Here is a 14,751-nt window from a genome sequence, read left to right as displayed (position 1 = left end):
AAAAGGTTCACCAAATCCCATTTATTTGGAATTTTTGAGGTTGGCCGGGTAGTGATTAGGGGGGAGGGGGTGAACCAGGGGTAGCTTATAGCAGTAATCGGTGGGTGGTTGTAGAAAAATGCTCGTTTCGCGGACTCTGTCTCCGAAAATATTAGAAGCTCGTGACAACACTGCGCTGGAGCATAAAAATGTAAACCTATACCCCATATCACTGCTATACACAACTTGGAACTCACTATATTAAATATATAATATTATTATAAAAATTACTGCTAAGGCGTTGAGCACAAAATCGAATATCATTAAAATAACGTGGAAAAAAAAGAACAGCCGTCGGCAATCTGGTCGTGTGGTCTGTGCTCACAATGCTACAGCGGCGACGACGTCACAACGAGTCGATGGCTGTGCAGACGACGCGGGAACGGTGGGGAGAAAAGGCGCTCTGCCACCGCCGATTGAGAGATCAATACACCCTGGGCGCGGCGGCGGGGCGAGCGCTACACGCACCAACAACTACTACTACAACGACGACTGGTGTGACCGCGAGCCGGTATTCGACCGCGGTAACCACGGTCCCGGGCAACGTCACGGATGTTACAAGCGTCCCGCACTTGCAACGTCACTGACATCGTGTCGGCCGATTGATGTTTTCGTTCGGCATTCCTGTCTGCCACCGTCCTTGTCCAACTACTAAATATAGCGCGTACGCGGATCCGTGCTCGCCGCCGTATCTCGTCCGTACAATGCACGCGCTTTATCGTTTCATCTCCGTCTGATCACCCCCGGCCACCACCGCCGCCGCTTCGTTTCGTGTGTATTATTGTTTTGGTTTTTTTTTTACTCAAACATTTTTTTCACATTATTATTATAACTATTATTATTATTATTATCATTATTATTATTATGTCGCCTCCCTCCACTCCGCTCGCCAGACACCGCGACTGAAGACGACGACAGCGTTTCACGTTTTTCGCGATTTACGAAATCCTTTACTATCAACGTTTTCGGACGCACAGAATCCGACCGCCGCCGCCGTATTATTATTATTATTATTATTAATAATTTTAATATCGTCTTCTCCGCGGTCGAACAACACGTCCGGCACGGCCATTGTGAGTTTGTGACTGTCGACTATACACACCGTTCGCCCTTTTTCAATAAATTTTTATTTCATTTTTTTTTATACTTCACTCCTCTCGTCGCGCCGAGTATATCCGTGCGTGCATGTGTGCGACCGTATACGTGAGTGTGTGTTCGTTCGTGTTCGTGCGCGCGCGTCGTCTTGCACCCATATAGTATTTATATATATATATAAACATTATATACACGATTTACAATACATATGCGTATATAAATAATAATAGTTTATATACATAGAGAGAGATACGTGTATGTGTGCGGCGGTGTATATGTATTTTAATAATAATAATAATAATATACGTATCGTACGTCTATACGCTTTATATGCGATACTGTATACGTTCGAAACGTAAACGGAAATAATTGCCGGCCGATGTCAGCGTAGGCAGAACTGCGAGTGTCAGCAGCAGCAGCAGCAGCATACTCCGGTGCTCGGCCACTGTACAAGGAAGAATCCAATCGTCCGTAACAATTTCCGTGAGTGGTGTAGATGTAAAAATACTATCGCGCGAACGGGAGGTTCTTTTTACACCTACGTCTCCTGTGCACACTCCGCTGTGGCGTAGGCATTCGAGTTTTGTTTTTCGTTCTGTCTTATACGATGTCGCTCGATCTGTCCGAGTTTTCACTCAGATGGACTCGATTTTAAAATAGACGATTGATTATACCTACCTTTATAATAATAATATGTATTTACCTACATTATTTAACAATAATTATCGTGTCGCGAGATATTGTGTAGGTATGTGTTGTTTCCCATCGGCTTATCTCGAGTTTTATTTTTCGATTAATTTTTAATTTTGTTGTTTCCAGATTTCACCCCACAGTCATCGCTGTGATGCATTCAATACTCTGAGTTCTATCTATCAGAAATGAGCCACAACATGGGTGGTATGGCCCCTTACGTCACGTAAGTCACTCTTTGTTTCTGGGCATACGTTCATCTACTGTTGTCCGTAACTGTACATGGTTGTTATGGTCATGTCTATTTTGTATAGGTTACCGAGAGGCCGTAATCAAATGGCTTACTACAATCAATGCCAAGACATGCCGCCTCATATGCAGAGAGGCCACTGTTATCCAGACGATTTCAATAAAATGGGTGGACCTTGCTCGTATGTATTATTTTTTATTTATTTAACTAAACAATTAGAAATTATGTTTTTCAAATGGTAATTCATATAATAGGTAATCCTTACCTCAAGAGGTAAAACTCAAAATACCCTATAAAACTATAAAATATATCTAATAATCCAAATATATATAACATCACTTAAAGTAATTAAATTAACTCATAAACAAATTATTCTAATCACCTACTTTTTTCGATTAACTTATCCTTATTCGTTCTTTTTTAGTAGGTACATAAAACAATTTGAAATTGTTTAACAATTAATCAGGTAATTACCATATTGCTTCCCAACCTTTGTTTATTATTATTCTATAAATTATATTTATTTCATTTTATATTTTTCTTTAGGCTCTTAAAATTAAGGAAAATAACAAATCATGTAATTTAATCGAGGTACCTTAATTATACTTTGAATTTTGAAAAATAAACCTTATAATCAATTGTTAATAATAATGTAATACTATTATCAATAAATAAATAAAGGTATACATTTTTTTTTATTATTTATGGGTAAATGCAAATAACAAATTTTTAAATATAAACTTAAATAATTGTCTACCAAGTTTTGTCTAACTTTTTTTTTAGTAGATACTTTGGAAAAGCCGATACTTATTACCATTCTTTATTGTTTTTTTTATTATTGATTTTTTTTTGTGGGAGCTTAATTGTGTAAATATATTATTAATATTAAAATATTAATCAAACGTTGTTATAGGTATGGTACTTGCAAACGTATATTAAAAAGTTGAATCTTTGAAGGTTTAACTAAAAATTTATTGTTCATAGTCTGATAAATAAAAAGAAGTAGGTACTCACAGTTGTTCTAATGTGTGCTATTTTTAAAAAATTAAAAACATTTTATGTAAGGTATTGTGTAGCAAACAACTTTGAGATAAATTCATTATAATTTATTATTAATGTTTTAAAATATGATTTAATTTTACCCAAGCGGTAGTGCTTACTATTTCAAGTGAACAATAATTTTAGTGTTCAAAATACAAGATTATTTATGCTCATTTTGTTAAAAATGTACAAATTGTATAATTCTCACAAAAATAAAAAATATAATAATATATTAAAATTTGTTGAATTAATAAATAAAGATATTATTGAATAAGAAACAAAAACCTTTTTTGTGCTACTATAATGTAAAATGCTTTAAACCTTTAATAAAAACTGGTCAAACATTTTATTTTCTTCCAAGCATTACATTTTTATGTATAATTTTGAATTTTGAATCGTTATAAGTTAAGACAGATGAAATTTCATTTGGTACTGAATAATACATTAAAAGCTAGTACCTTGTGATCAATAACGTGAACTTCAATATTTTATTCCAATAGAGTAAATTGTATGTAAAACTCTTATTAATTTTAAGTACCTATTTCTAAAATAAATGTTATTTGTACAATTTGTATTCATCTATTTTAATTTTATAGGATGTTGCCAATGGGCAATGAGTTTAAATCACCAATGATGACTCCAGATCCACCACCACCACCCCCAGCTAAGAAGAAGCGACGTACTTCTAATGCTGCCACTGTGACAAATCATGCACCTCAACCACCACCTCCATCACCTCAAGATTTACTTCCACCACCTTTATCTGGTAAAATCTAATTCACGTATTATTTAAACTTAAGTCAGAGTTACAATATTTGTTCTCCCCAATATTAGATATTTATTATGCTGGTCTTCAACTAATGAACCAAAACAATATTTTATTCAATAAGGGTAATTTTTTTATGGATGTTTGAAGAAAAATGTACTTACAAATACTAGACATGGAACATAATATAGGAAAAATATGTAAGGATTAGTAGTGTATTCACATGTAATATAGACCTAATATGCTCATTAGAATATATTTCTATTTAGACCTTAACCTTTATATACTCAATGTTAGACATTTAAAACCAAAATTGTCAGGTTGTGTATTCATTTGGATTTAAAAATATATTTAATATAAATATTTTATCTATTTTGAAAACTATTTAATTTTTATTATAGATAGTCCCGGATCCATTATCTCATAACTCATTTCATAGAATAAATCTTGTTAAATCCAATAAATAATTTAGAATAATATGCAAGTACAAAATGCGTACAAATTCTTAATTGTAAATAGTAGCTCTCTACAATTCAAATTTAACATTAAAGAAAAGTAATGTATTATTTCAAAGGTTTTGTTGTATTTCAGGTTTATAAACATGATTGTATCAAATATATATTTACAGGTGTTATAAGCTTCAAAACTTTTTAATACAATCTCAATTAAAAACAACTTCAACAAATCCTCTTTATTTATTATTTAGTATATTATTACTACTCCAAACTCATGAAAATTTTTAAAAATCTTCTGAGGATAATATATTTTTTTTTCGAAGTTAAAACTGTTACTTCATTTCTAATAAATATCTCTATTAATAACTGTTTATATGAGTGTATTTTATTTCATTAATGATAAAATATAAGATACTATATATGTCAATACTGAATAACATTCTTGATTCAAGATATAAGACTGCTAACAAATTGATTTAGTAAGGTAGGATGTTCATGAATAGTCTTTAAAAATTTAGAGCATTTAATTTTAAAAATTGGATCCATAATTTTTTTGTTGATGTAACAATACTTGTAAATTATTTTTTCTCAAATTACTTTCATTGTGTATTTGTTCTGATCAGTGTTCTCTGGCCAATAGAGATCTCAACATTTTATTCGGTATTTTAGAATAAATCATAGAAAATCTCACTTCTACCATATTACTGTTCAATGTATTTTCTTATTGAGTTTTAAATTAGAAACTTTCAAAATGTTCAAAAAATAATTTAAAAAAAAAAAAACAATACTAGTACCACAGCAGATAAAAATATTAATTTAAACACACATGTCAAATAGTTTAGAGGGTCACGAACAATTGTTAACTAAATGTACTTTGTAGTTATATTATGAGCAAACATCGAACTTCTATCTAATTTATCATGAACACGGCGATAAGCATACATGTGATTAGATATGACACAATTATGATTTAGCATAATAATTATACTACATAAAACCTGTTTTTACTGTAGACAATAATGTTGAAAAAATATAATATTTACCAGAAAAAAAGATTCATACGAGAGTTCAAACATTTATTTTATTATATTTTAACTTATAAAAATAAACAATTTAAAAAAACAAGAACATTATATAAAAATTCTATAAATTCTTAATTTCTTTGACTTAGAATCTAAAATACCATGTTATTAATCGGAAGTATACTACTAATCAATTGAAAATATTCCAAAAAAACAAATGAACTTAATATGTTCAACGCCCTTGTCAATTCTACATGTGCTCGGTGATTTTACCAGTGAACGCCCGTCCCACTTGGGAAATTGGTAGATTTGACATATTAGCCAATATGTTAATGAATGGTTGAGTTAAATTTCAAATGTTCACAGCTATAGCTGCCTAATAAAGACTTAATACAAAACGGGTTACTGTATGTCAAAGTGTTGACACTGGCCATCAGCATCCATTTACTCGTGTCAACTACTTATTGACATTGGCCACGAATGCCTGTTTTCTGATGTCCACTATGTGTTAAAGCTTGAATATTGTTAATCTTTGTTTAAGAGGACTCTACACCCTCACATTATGTTGTCTCTATCTTGCAAACGTACAACATAACAAAAAATGATTAGCTCGGAATAGAACCACTCAAGCTGTAGTGCAAGCTAAGCAACCAAATTTTCATGCAATTAAGAGGAGAACATTAACTGTGTAAGTAACATCGTTTTTATTTTTTCAATATAACATATACTAGAAAAGTTCTTATTGTTTAAAAATTCATTATTTAAAATTTGAATAACTTTTCTGGTATTTGTGATATCGAAAAAATAAAAAACGATGTTGCACTGTGAATGTTCTTTTGTTGAAATTTTGGTTGCTTAGCTTGGATCAACACATGTGGGTGTGGCGTCCTCTTAACTACTCAATGGTGCTAATGTTTGCATAAAGTAGTTATTAAACATAGTACTTCAGGTACCTGAAAAATATTGTTTGCCTCTATATAGTATATGTTGTCCTAAGTAAAATGTAAATCTATTATGCCACTACAATAACTTATTTATATTGAGTATCCTGTACTTTGGTGAATTGTTAAACTATTATCATCCAATTTCCTATATTTTGTGTTTAGTCAATTAAATTATAAACAATAAATTGTGGACAATACAATTTCATAAATTATATTAAATTCATATTAATTTTTTTTAGGTTATGGAGATACTATAGTTGCTTCAAATCCTTTTGATGACACCCCGCCACCACAAGTGATGAACACAAATCATATGAATAGACAAATGATGAATTCTAGACCCATGATGTCTGGTAGCCCTTGCCACCAAATGGGTGGTTCACCTATGAATTGTGGTCCACCTATGGGTAGCCCAATGGGTGGACCTTGTGGTAGTAGCCCACATAGAAATCCTATGGTATGTGGACCCCCAATGATGAGTTGTGGTGCACCAGGAAATAGTCCACATGCCTTATCTATGAACCGAAGTCCTTCTGCAATGGGCAGTCCACATATGGTGCCAAATATGCGCGGCAACAGTCCTATGGAATGTGCTGCCATGGTAAAACCATCTCTGAATTGTGCTTCGCCTATGGGTAGTCCCATACCTCAAAATACCAATATGAACATTCATCCACCCATGTCTAGTCCCATGACAATGGGTCCTTCACCACTTAACGGTCATCCTAACTCAGGTCCTGGTGGCAGTCCCATGATGATGGGTCGAGGGGGTCCTTCACCTTTAACAAATAGTCCAATGTCTATGAATATGCCAGTAAGTTCAGCTGACATGAATGATATGAGTCCACATATGTCAGTAGACAATAACGGGTGTCCAGTACGTGGGCCTCCGTGTCCAGGATCCAACAACATGACATCTGTTTCCATGGCTTGTAGGCAACCAATGTCAAATCAGCAGTGCAATAGTATGCCAGGGCCTAGTAATATGATGAACTGTCCAAGAGGCATGCCCTGTCCCCAAATGATGCGAGGTCCACCTCAACCCTCTGAACAACATAGACTTATGCCTCCTATGATGCATCATTCTCAAATACCTAATAGTCAACAACCAGGTGGATATGGGCCTGGACCTAATTCTAAACCAATGCCTGTATCGGCTGGAAAGGTATAAGGAAATAGTTATTAAATCTATACTCTGTCTAATGAGAAAGCGCAACTGGGTGGCTACCAAAATTTATTTTTTGCTGCGCATTCCCACCTCAATATCGGTCACCTGTTGAACCATTGTATACACATTCAGGTACCCCATGGTGGTAAAATTTAGACCTCGAGACCCGGAGCGGGTTCATTTGAATTTTGCGGCTAGCGAGTTGTGCTCTCTCGTTGGACATAAACTAAATTAATTTATTTTTGCTCTGATTTAAAACATAATTAGATTGATATATATATATTATGTATAAATCTTATCTGTGTTATTATGGGTTGATTTAATGTTACATTTTTAATTAAGAAACTACTTTTTTTTCTTATTAAGAGGACGACCACACCTGCATGTGTAGTCTCTGTCTTACAAATGTTAAGGCGTAACATACCAAATTTACGATCAGCAGTTCACGTTTTATACTGTTAGCTTAAAATTTGGAGTGAATCGACCAATAATGAAACTTGATGGTAAGAACTTTATCTGTTTTTTGTTGGAAGTTTGTTTACAATAATTCAGTTTTTAAGTGAGATATGAGTATTTTTAATTTACATTTATTATACAAACATACCTCACTTAAAAACTGAATTATTGTAAAAAAACTTCTGGCAAAATATAGATAAAGTTCTTTCCATCAAGTTTCATAATAGGTTGAAGAATCACTCTAATTTTTAATCTAAGGGCATAAAACGTGAACTGCTGATCGTAAATTTGCTATTTTACGCATTTGTAAGACAGAGACAACACATGCAGGTGTGGCATCCTCTTAATGTTTTGTGCCAATGGTTTATTTGTTCTATTATTTAAGTTTAAAAGTTATCAATGAAAATAGTTTCTAACCATTACTACTATATAATGAAAATTAATTTTTGAGATGACAATTGTGTCAAAACTGTGTAATTGAGTGTAGTGGGATGATTTTAAGGCATTGTTATTGAATGCTAATTATTTTCAAAACTGGAAATTAGTGAAAGAAAGTGGTTAAAGAAGGAGGTAAAATCTGATAAACAAATAATTTTAAATTTGTTGATTAGCAATAAAACATAGAACTGTTTATTTGAGTAAAAAAATAAAAAAAATTTTGCTATCAACATTTTTTTAACTATTTTTATATCTAATGTATTCTTTCCTTCGATCCCTAAGAACATTTCTTTAAATATTTGCATTGTAACCAGGTATTTACTTTAAAATCTCAACAATTATTTTAAATTTTTCGAATAAATCACCATCATCAATGTTCTTAGCAGATTTAAAAACAAATACCCATACTTTTGTTAAAGTTTTAAAAGACTTCTAAGTAAGCATCAACTACTAGGGCTATTGTCGTTTCTAAAGATACACATTACTAATTTTATTTATTTATCAAAAAATTAACAATTATCAAACTGTTATTTTGAATATTTCAAATGTAGTTTGAATGGTCACCCAATAAAAATCTTTTCTCTATATTTTAATTCGAGTATAATGAAAATAAAATTAGCATTACATAATATGTCTAAAGTCAGATTTGGGCATTCTTTTATATTCATATTCTAAACATGTATCAAAAGAAGTGTTACGATAAGTACAATATCAGTAAATATACTGATATTTAAAGACAATTTTATCTTTATCTCTTAATGAATGTATAAATTTTATCTCAAAACAAAAACCAAAATCCAAACTTAATAAAGATAGTGTAATTGCAATTCAAAAAATATTGTTTTGTTGTGAATTTCATGGAAAGAAAAAGGTTAAGACATTTGAATATTTCAAAGTTAAGTGTAATAATAAGTCCTTTAAGGTCCACGCAAACTGTATTACTAATTAGTAGCGTTAACGTCACCAAACCAATTTAACTGTGTACCACTTGAATGCTTTATGTTATGCCGTCAAAATTATTCTCATCTGGCTGAAATATTTAGTGTTACTTTAAATTGTGATTACACTGTATATTTAAATGCATAATAGAACATGTCTAAAGTTATTAATAAATTAAAGTTACTTGTAATCTTTATAGTAATGTTTAATGATAAACTTTCAGATATACCCTCATGATCAACCAATGGTGTTCAATCCACAGAATCCAAATGCCCCACCAATTTATCCTTGTGGTAACTGTCATAAAGAAGTTCATGACAATGATCAAGCTGTTTTATGTGAATCTGGTTGTAATTTTTGGTTTCATAGGTATTTATTAAAAATATGAAATAAATATATTTGTATTATTATATGATTAATAGTGTTGCACAAACATTTTTTCTTTTATATTGATATTGTATCGGAATATTAAATAACAAACAATATCAATTCAATAATATGTAGAAAAAGTACATTAACAGATTTTTTGAACTCATAATAGCTCTTTATTACAACCCTGTCAAACTTAATGTGTTATATTGTTTGGCGTTATCTGACTTAAATTTTTTTAATTGTTTTCGTTTAAAGATAAATAAATAGAAAATACAAATGTTTTGATATCAATATTGATGTTTTTTCAATAGTTGACTCACATAAATATCCGAAAATGTATTTATTATTGTGCACCACTACTATTGTGTAGACATTTATACATTAAATACATAATTTAATTTAATTTTAGTATTAATGTATTTTAAATATTTTCAGGATTTGTACGGGCTTGATGGAACCTGCTTTCCAGTTACTTACAGCTGAAGTATACGCGGAGTGGGTGTGTGACAAATGTCTACAAACAAAAAATATACCTTTGGTAAAATACAAACCCTAACGAATACATTTAACATCTCTCAACCCTAAATGACTTTAGCTTTCGTGCACTGAACGTTACAATATTCACAGTGCTTCAAACCTTCATTGGATTAAGTACTTAATCTCAGTTTCGAGCATTAACTTAATTTCAAATACTTATTATTCGTGTATGGATTATAATTTATATGAAATCAAAAATAATTATTTTTGAGTTATTATCAGTCTCATAATTTTTGTTTTATATTTATGTGTGCATATATATATTATATATATTACATATATTTTTTTATTGAGTTACGACTGAGGTTTAAATTGATAATGTGTAGCGTATAAAAATTCCTCCTTTGTACTCATCAGTATTTCAACTACTTGCATACATTGAGCGTTTTGCCATTTGATTTTTATTTGGCATTTAAAAAATCTAAAGTTCCTTCGAATATACAACAAATTGGGCCTTTTCCTTTTCAATCTACTAATGCATTGTCTTATTGCCACTTTTATCTTCTTTATTATTTTACTTTTATTACTTTTTTCACAATTGAATTGTTTTTATATAATGCAGAATGCTCTTAACAATGTCATCATTTATTATATATTTGTGTATATCTATTATCATTGGTTATAAATACTTGTGTTTGTAATCAATGATGTATTGAAGAAACATTTTTTTTTTTTATATAGAAAATAATTTAACACAATCAATATGTTTGTACATAGTTAGTTCAATTAAAAAATATATTAAAACCGAGAAACTTATGAACTTGAGATTGTAAGTTCTAAGTGTTACATGTAACTAAATAAAGTAAAATAAAAAATTTGTAATCATTTTTGTATCTTTATAATTCACTCAAGCAGCTATTGTGTTTCACTCAATTTAATATATATTAATGAAATGACACTATTTTGCAGATTGTTCAATGAATATTTGTACATCTAGAACAATTAGCAGAACAATCAGTTTGTATTTTTTCTGGATTATAAATGTCATCAAGTTCCAAGCAACCATTTATTACTATATTCAACTGATCATATTGAATGGTGTATTTTTAAAAACTTCAAGTACAAATTTATATTATATCGTTTCCAGTGATGACTTTAGTTATATTATAGTTAAACAGTCAGTATTTATTTCAAATTATTGAAATAATTTAATAATCATAACATGATAAAACCATATGGCAAATTACATAAAAGAATTAACTATATTATATTGTATAATACATTACAGCCAAAAGTATATAATATAACATCATATACCTATATTAGTCTAAGGTCATGTCTCGGTCACAATCAATAGAAATTAGTACACTCTTGGAAACAAGATGGATTTTTATTTTTATCTACTGAAAACAAAACAAAATGATTTATTTAAATCTATGAGTAATGTGAAAAATGATATTTCATATCTAATTTATTCAATAATTTCTACATAAAATACAGTTAAAGATATACACATAAATGTATAGTATGTATATATGTATATATCTTTAATCATGATTAAAACTTTGAAATAAAACGAAATATTTTATTTTATTCAGCTGAAAAACTAGAGAAGTATGTTCTACAATATTTATTTAATTACACACATGACAATTTAATAGTGTCTTAAAATTTCAAAACATCTTATACCCCATGCAATGTGGACTAGGGAAATGACCACACTGTACAGGGGTCTTCGATAAGTGTTTAATAAATCTGATATTTTTTTATTTAATTCATCTGATCTATGTAATTAAATAATGATACATCTAGTCCATGACTAAATAAATATTTAATTATCTTTATAATTTAAATATTTTAAACGTTAGGGCTTTAAAAAGCATACATTGGAATAACTTGGTCAAAATATTGTTAAGTGGACCTGTGTCAAATATTTTGAAAATTTCAAACTGAAAATATTTCTTGGGTAAAACAATTGTCATACGCCAAATGATGTGAACTTTCATGTTTGGTACAACGTAAGTCTAATTGACCTACTTGCATATATTGAGCTTCACTGTTTACAAAAAATTGAATTCCTTAAATATCTTCATTCTATAGTTATATTGTTTTTTATAATGAATAGTTTTAAATATAATATCACGATTTATTATATTAAATATTTGTGTACCAATTTTGTCATTGGCTATTTGCAGTGAAAATTAATGCCTTGTATGAATTCAGATAATAATTTAAATGTTGAAATAACTACTATGTGTTTCAATGAAGTTATAAAAAAATATCAAAACAGTGAATAAATAAATAATGTTATATTAAACTTAATAAATTAACAAATATAGGTACATAAAATCATCACAATACGTTCACCTTATCCAAACTGAATAATTACTTTCAACAATACCAACTTTCTTTAATTATATAAGTGGTTTGGGTATAACATATACATCACATTTAATCATTGTACCAATCCAAGAATAGTAAGGTAAATGAAAGTACTAATATAAAGAACAATATATATACTCTAAGACCGGCGTTGGTTTGTATCGCAGATCTTATTTCAGTGTTGGCATCAACAATGTTCTCAGTAGTATTCACTGCAATTGTATCTATCCTCTCGAGATCCTGATCTTGTTCCAATATTTTTTCTGTAAACAACTCTTGCAACTCAGCAATTCGTACAGCCTTGGACTCTATATTTCTTACCTACAAGAAAGAAAGAAAATTCAGTTCAATAAGAAGTGAGGTAACAAAACAATTCCAAAATTTAGTTGTACATACTTCATTTGATAATTGATTTAATTCATTGTACATTTCTATATTTTCGGCTTCAAACATTTGCAATTCTTCTGGTGACAATTCATCATCTAGTTGAGCTGCATATTGTCGGTCAGCTGCTTCGTACTCAACAGCGGCCGCGTTATTGGTTTCTTTTGGGGGTTCAAACCCGTGAGTCAAGTTGCTCAGCTTTGAAACGTTTTCATACTCTAGACATCTTTGGGCTCGTGTTGCTTTGATCTCTGCAAACAGCTTGGTAACGGATTTTTGACGCCATTCGACATAGCGTATGATCTGACGTCTATGATCGTCTATTTGACTGCAATCGCCTGTCAAACTTTTTTTAAGCACCATCAACTGTTGACCGCACGTTTTGATTATGTGTTGCGCGCCTATATCGATTTTGTCACGGTCCGCGTCCGTCAAAGTGGTCTGCTGATTGAAAGCCTGGACGTCGATATAGTCCTTAAAGTGACGGTTCAAAAAGTCTGTCAGCTTAACTAGATCGTTGACAATGTCCTTGGCCCTACGAGAAAATTCGTCTCGACGTGGCTTACGTTGCTTTAGAATATCCACCTGTGGCGGTGCTGGAGACCCGAATGCTCTGTTTCTCGTTTTGATAGTCTTAACATACGCTTTGAACACGGCGGTCTTGTCCATATTAACTATAGAATCATCATCTGATAAAGTTAAACTAAAAAAGTTGAGTGTGACGAAGACTTTTTGAAAATTCCCCGCTATCATTAATTGTTATTTGATAATATTTATTATTGACGTGATAACAAATAGCGATATCTCACGATTTAAAACCATGGTCATGGTGATAACTTTGATAGTGGTGCACAATAGACCGCCATTTTTTGTTCAAATCTCATGTACGTTATGCAAATAATGTACTTTTAATATTATTATTATTATTATTATTATTATTATTATTTATTGCCTATGATCAATAGTTTACTCGTTATTTCATTACAATAGTTCTTAAAAAAACAAATAAGTACTCAACATACACCATTTTTCTCTGTTTATTATTTTTCCAACTGATGGGCGATTACTTATAACTGTTGTAGAATATATACTCTGTTCGTCGCTCCCGACCATCATTGATCTTCTTTCTTATATACTGCTACATCAGTTAAAAAATTATTTTATAAATTTATTTAAACAATTTCAGGGTTATGTATATTACATTTATACTTAGGACAAATTGCAATCGCTGTAAGCTTGTAACTTATTATACAATAAATAAAAAAGACAATACTCTTATACAAATATTGGTAGGTAGGTACTTCTATTATTATTTATTATATATTTGAAATTTTGAAATACTGCCCTAGCCCACCCACGTATGGCTGTATAGGCTCTTTATACAAAAGACAATTTGACAATTTATTATATTATTATTATATTATTAATATTATATATATATATATACCAAAATTCTAAATAGTAAATACCCAGTATATATACCAATATTGAATATACTATGCCATTTCCTATTACGACGGTTGTTGATTTAATGTTTTGCTAATAATTCCTACCTTGTATTATTGCTTACTCAATTAATTAACAATAAATCGTAATCATTATGAACAACTAAAAATGAATACCCAACACTCTTCTCATAAATATAATAAAAGCTTGGATGAATTGAAGTGTCTGTAAAAATCTGTTAAGAAAGGTCTCATCGACCACAGAACTCAAAACAAATTTAACTATAATATATTATAAAATGTAATAAAGGCAAACCTCCCCTAACAGACACTTTTAAATAGTGGACACAGTTTGAGCGACTGAAACTGTCCGGTATTTAGTAGTTTC

At 30.6% G+C, this 14,751-nt stretch overlaps 2 protein-coding genes across 4 annotated transcripts; one reads left to right on the top strand and one right to left on the bottom strand.

The window, feature by feature from the left end:
* The first annotated feature begins 694 nt into the window (after window positions 1-694).
* On the top strand, window positions 695-11,400 carry LOC111030090 (protein pygopus-like). Of its 3 annotated transcripts, XM_022309434.1 has the most exons (8): window positions 695-1,617; window positions 1,954-2,050; window positions 2,139-2,255; window positions 3,712-3,881; window positions 6,542-7,467; window positions 9,527-9,672; window positions 10,111-10,213; window positions 11,122-11,400. In XM_022309434.1, the coding sequence occupies exons 2-8, from the start codon at window positions 2,013-2,015 to the stop codon at window positions 11,131-11,133; spliced, it is 1,512 nt and encodes a 503-aa protein (XP_022165126.1). In that variant the 5' UTR covers window positions 695-1,617; window positions 1,954-2,012; the 3' UTR covers window positions 11,134-11,400. The 3 variants fall into 3 exon arrangements, with proteins under 3 accessions (XP_022165126.1, XP_022165124.1, XP_022165125.1); XM_022309432.1 differs by lacking the exon at window positions 11,122-11,400 and having other exon boundaries at window positions 700-1,617; window positions 10,111-11,034; XM_022309433.1 differs by lacking the exons at window positions 695-1,617; window positions 11,122-11,400 and adding an exon at window positions 1,637-1,882 and having other exon boundaries at window positions 10,111-11,037.
* Window positions 11,401-12,442: 1,042 nt separating this feature from the next.
* Window positions 12,443-13,675, bottom strand: LOC111030091 (syntaxin-18). The gene is made up of 2 exons (XM_022309435.1): window positions 12,931-13,675; window positions 12,443-12,855 (listed from the first exon to the last, which is right to left on the bottom strand). The coding sequence occupies exons 1-2, from the start codon at window positions 13,669-13,671 to the stop codon at window positions 12,604-12,606; spliced, it is 993 nt and encodes a 330-aa protein (XP_022165127.1). The 5' UTR covers window positions 13,672-13,675; the 3' UTR covers window positions 12,443-12,603.
* Between the last annotated feature and the right edge of the window lie 1,076 nt (window positions 13,676-14,751).

This window comes from Myzus persicae, unplaced genomic scaffold, assembly GCF_001856785.1.
Source record: "Myzus persicae strain clone G006 unplaced genomic scaffold, MPER_G0061.0, whole genome shotgun sequence".
In the NCBI taxonomy this organism is placed as follows: Eukaryota; Metazoa; Arthropoda; class Insecta; order Hemiptera; family Aphididae; genus Myzus; species Myzus persicae.
This window is presented reverse-complemented; position numbering and strand designations above follow the sequence as displayed.

What these genes read in the sequence shown, in the direction of transcription:
- LOC111030090 (XM_022309433.1), top strand. Translation starts at nt 2,013, where the DNA reads ATGAGCCACAACATGGGTGGTATGGCCCCTTACGTCAC. An exon ending in AAAATGGGTGGACCTTGCTC is followed by an intron (nt 2,256 to 3,711) that starts GTATGTATTATT and finishes TTAATTTTATAG; the next exon opens with GATGTTGCCAATGGGCAATG. An exon ending in TGCCTGTATCGGCTGGAAAG is followed by an intron (nt 7,468 to 9,526) that starts GTATAAGGAAAT and finishes ATAAACTTTCAG; the next exon opens with ATATACCCTCATGATCAACC.
- LOC111030091 (XM_022309435.1), bottom strand. Translation starts at nt 13,671, where the DNA reads ATGATAGCGGGGAATTTTCAAAAAGTCTTCGTCACACTCAACTTTTTT. An exon ending in TAAATCAATTATCAAATGAA is followed by an intron (nt 12,856 to 12,930) that starts GTATGTACAACT and finishes TCTTTCTTGTAG; the next exon opens with GTAAGAAATATAGAGTCCAA.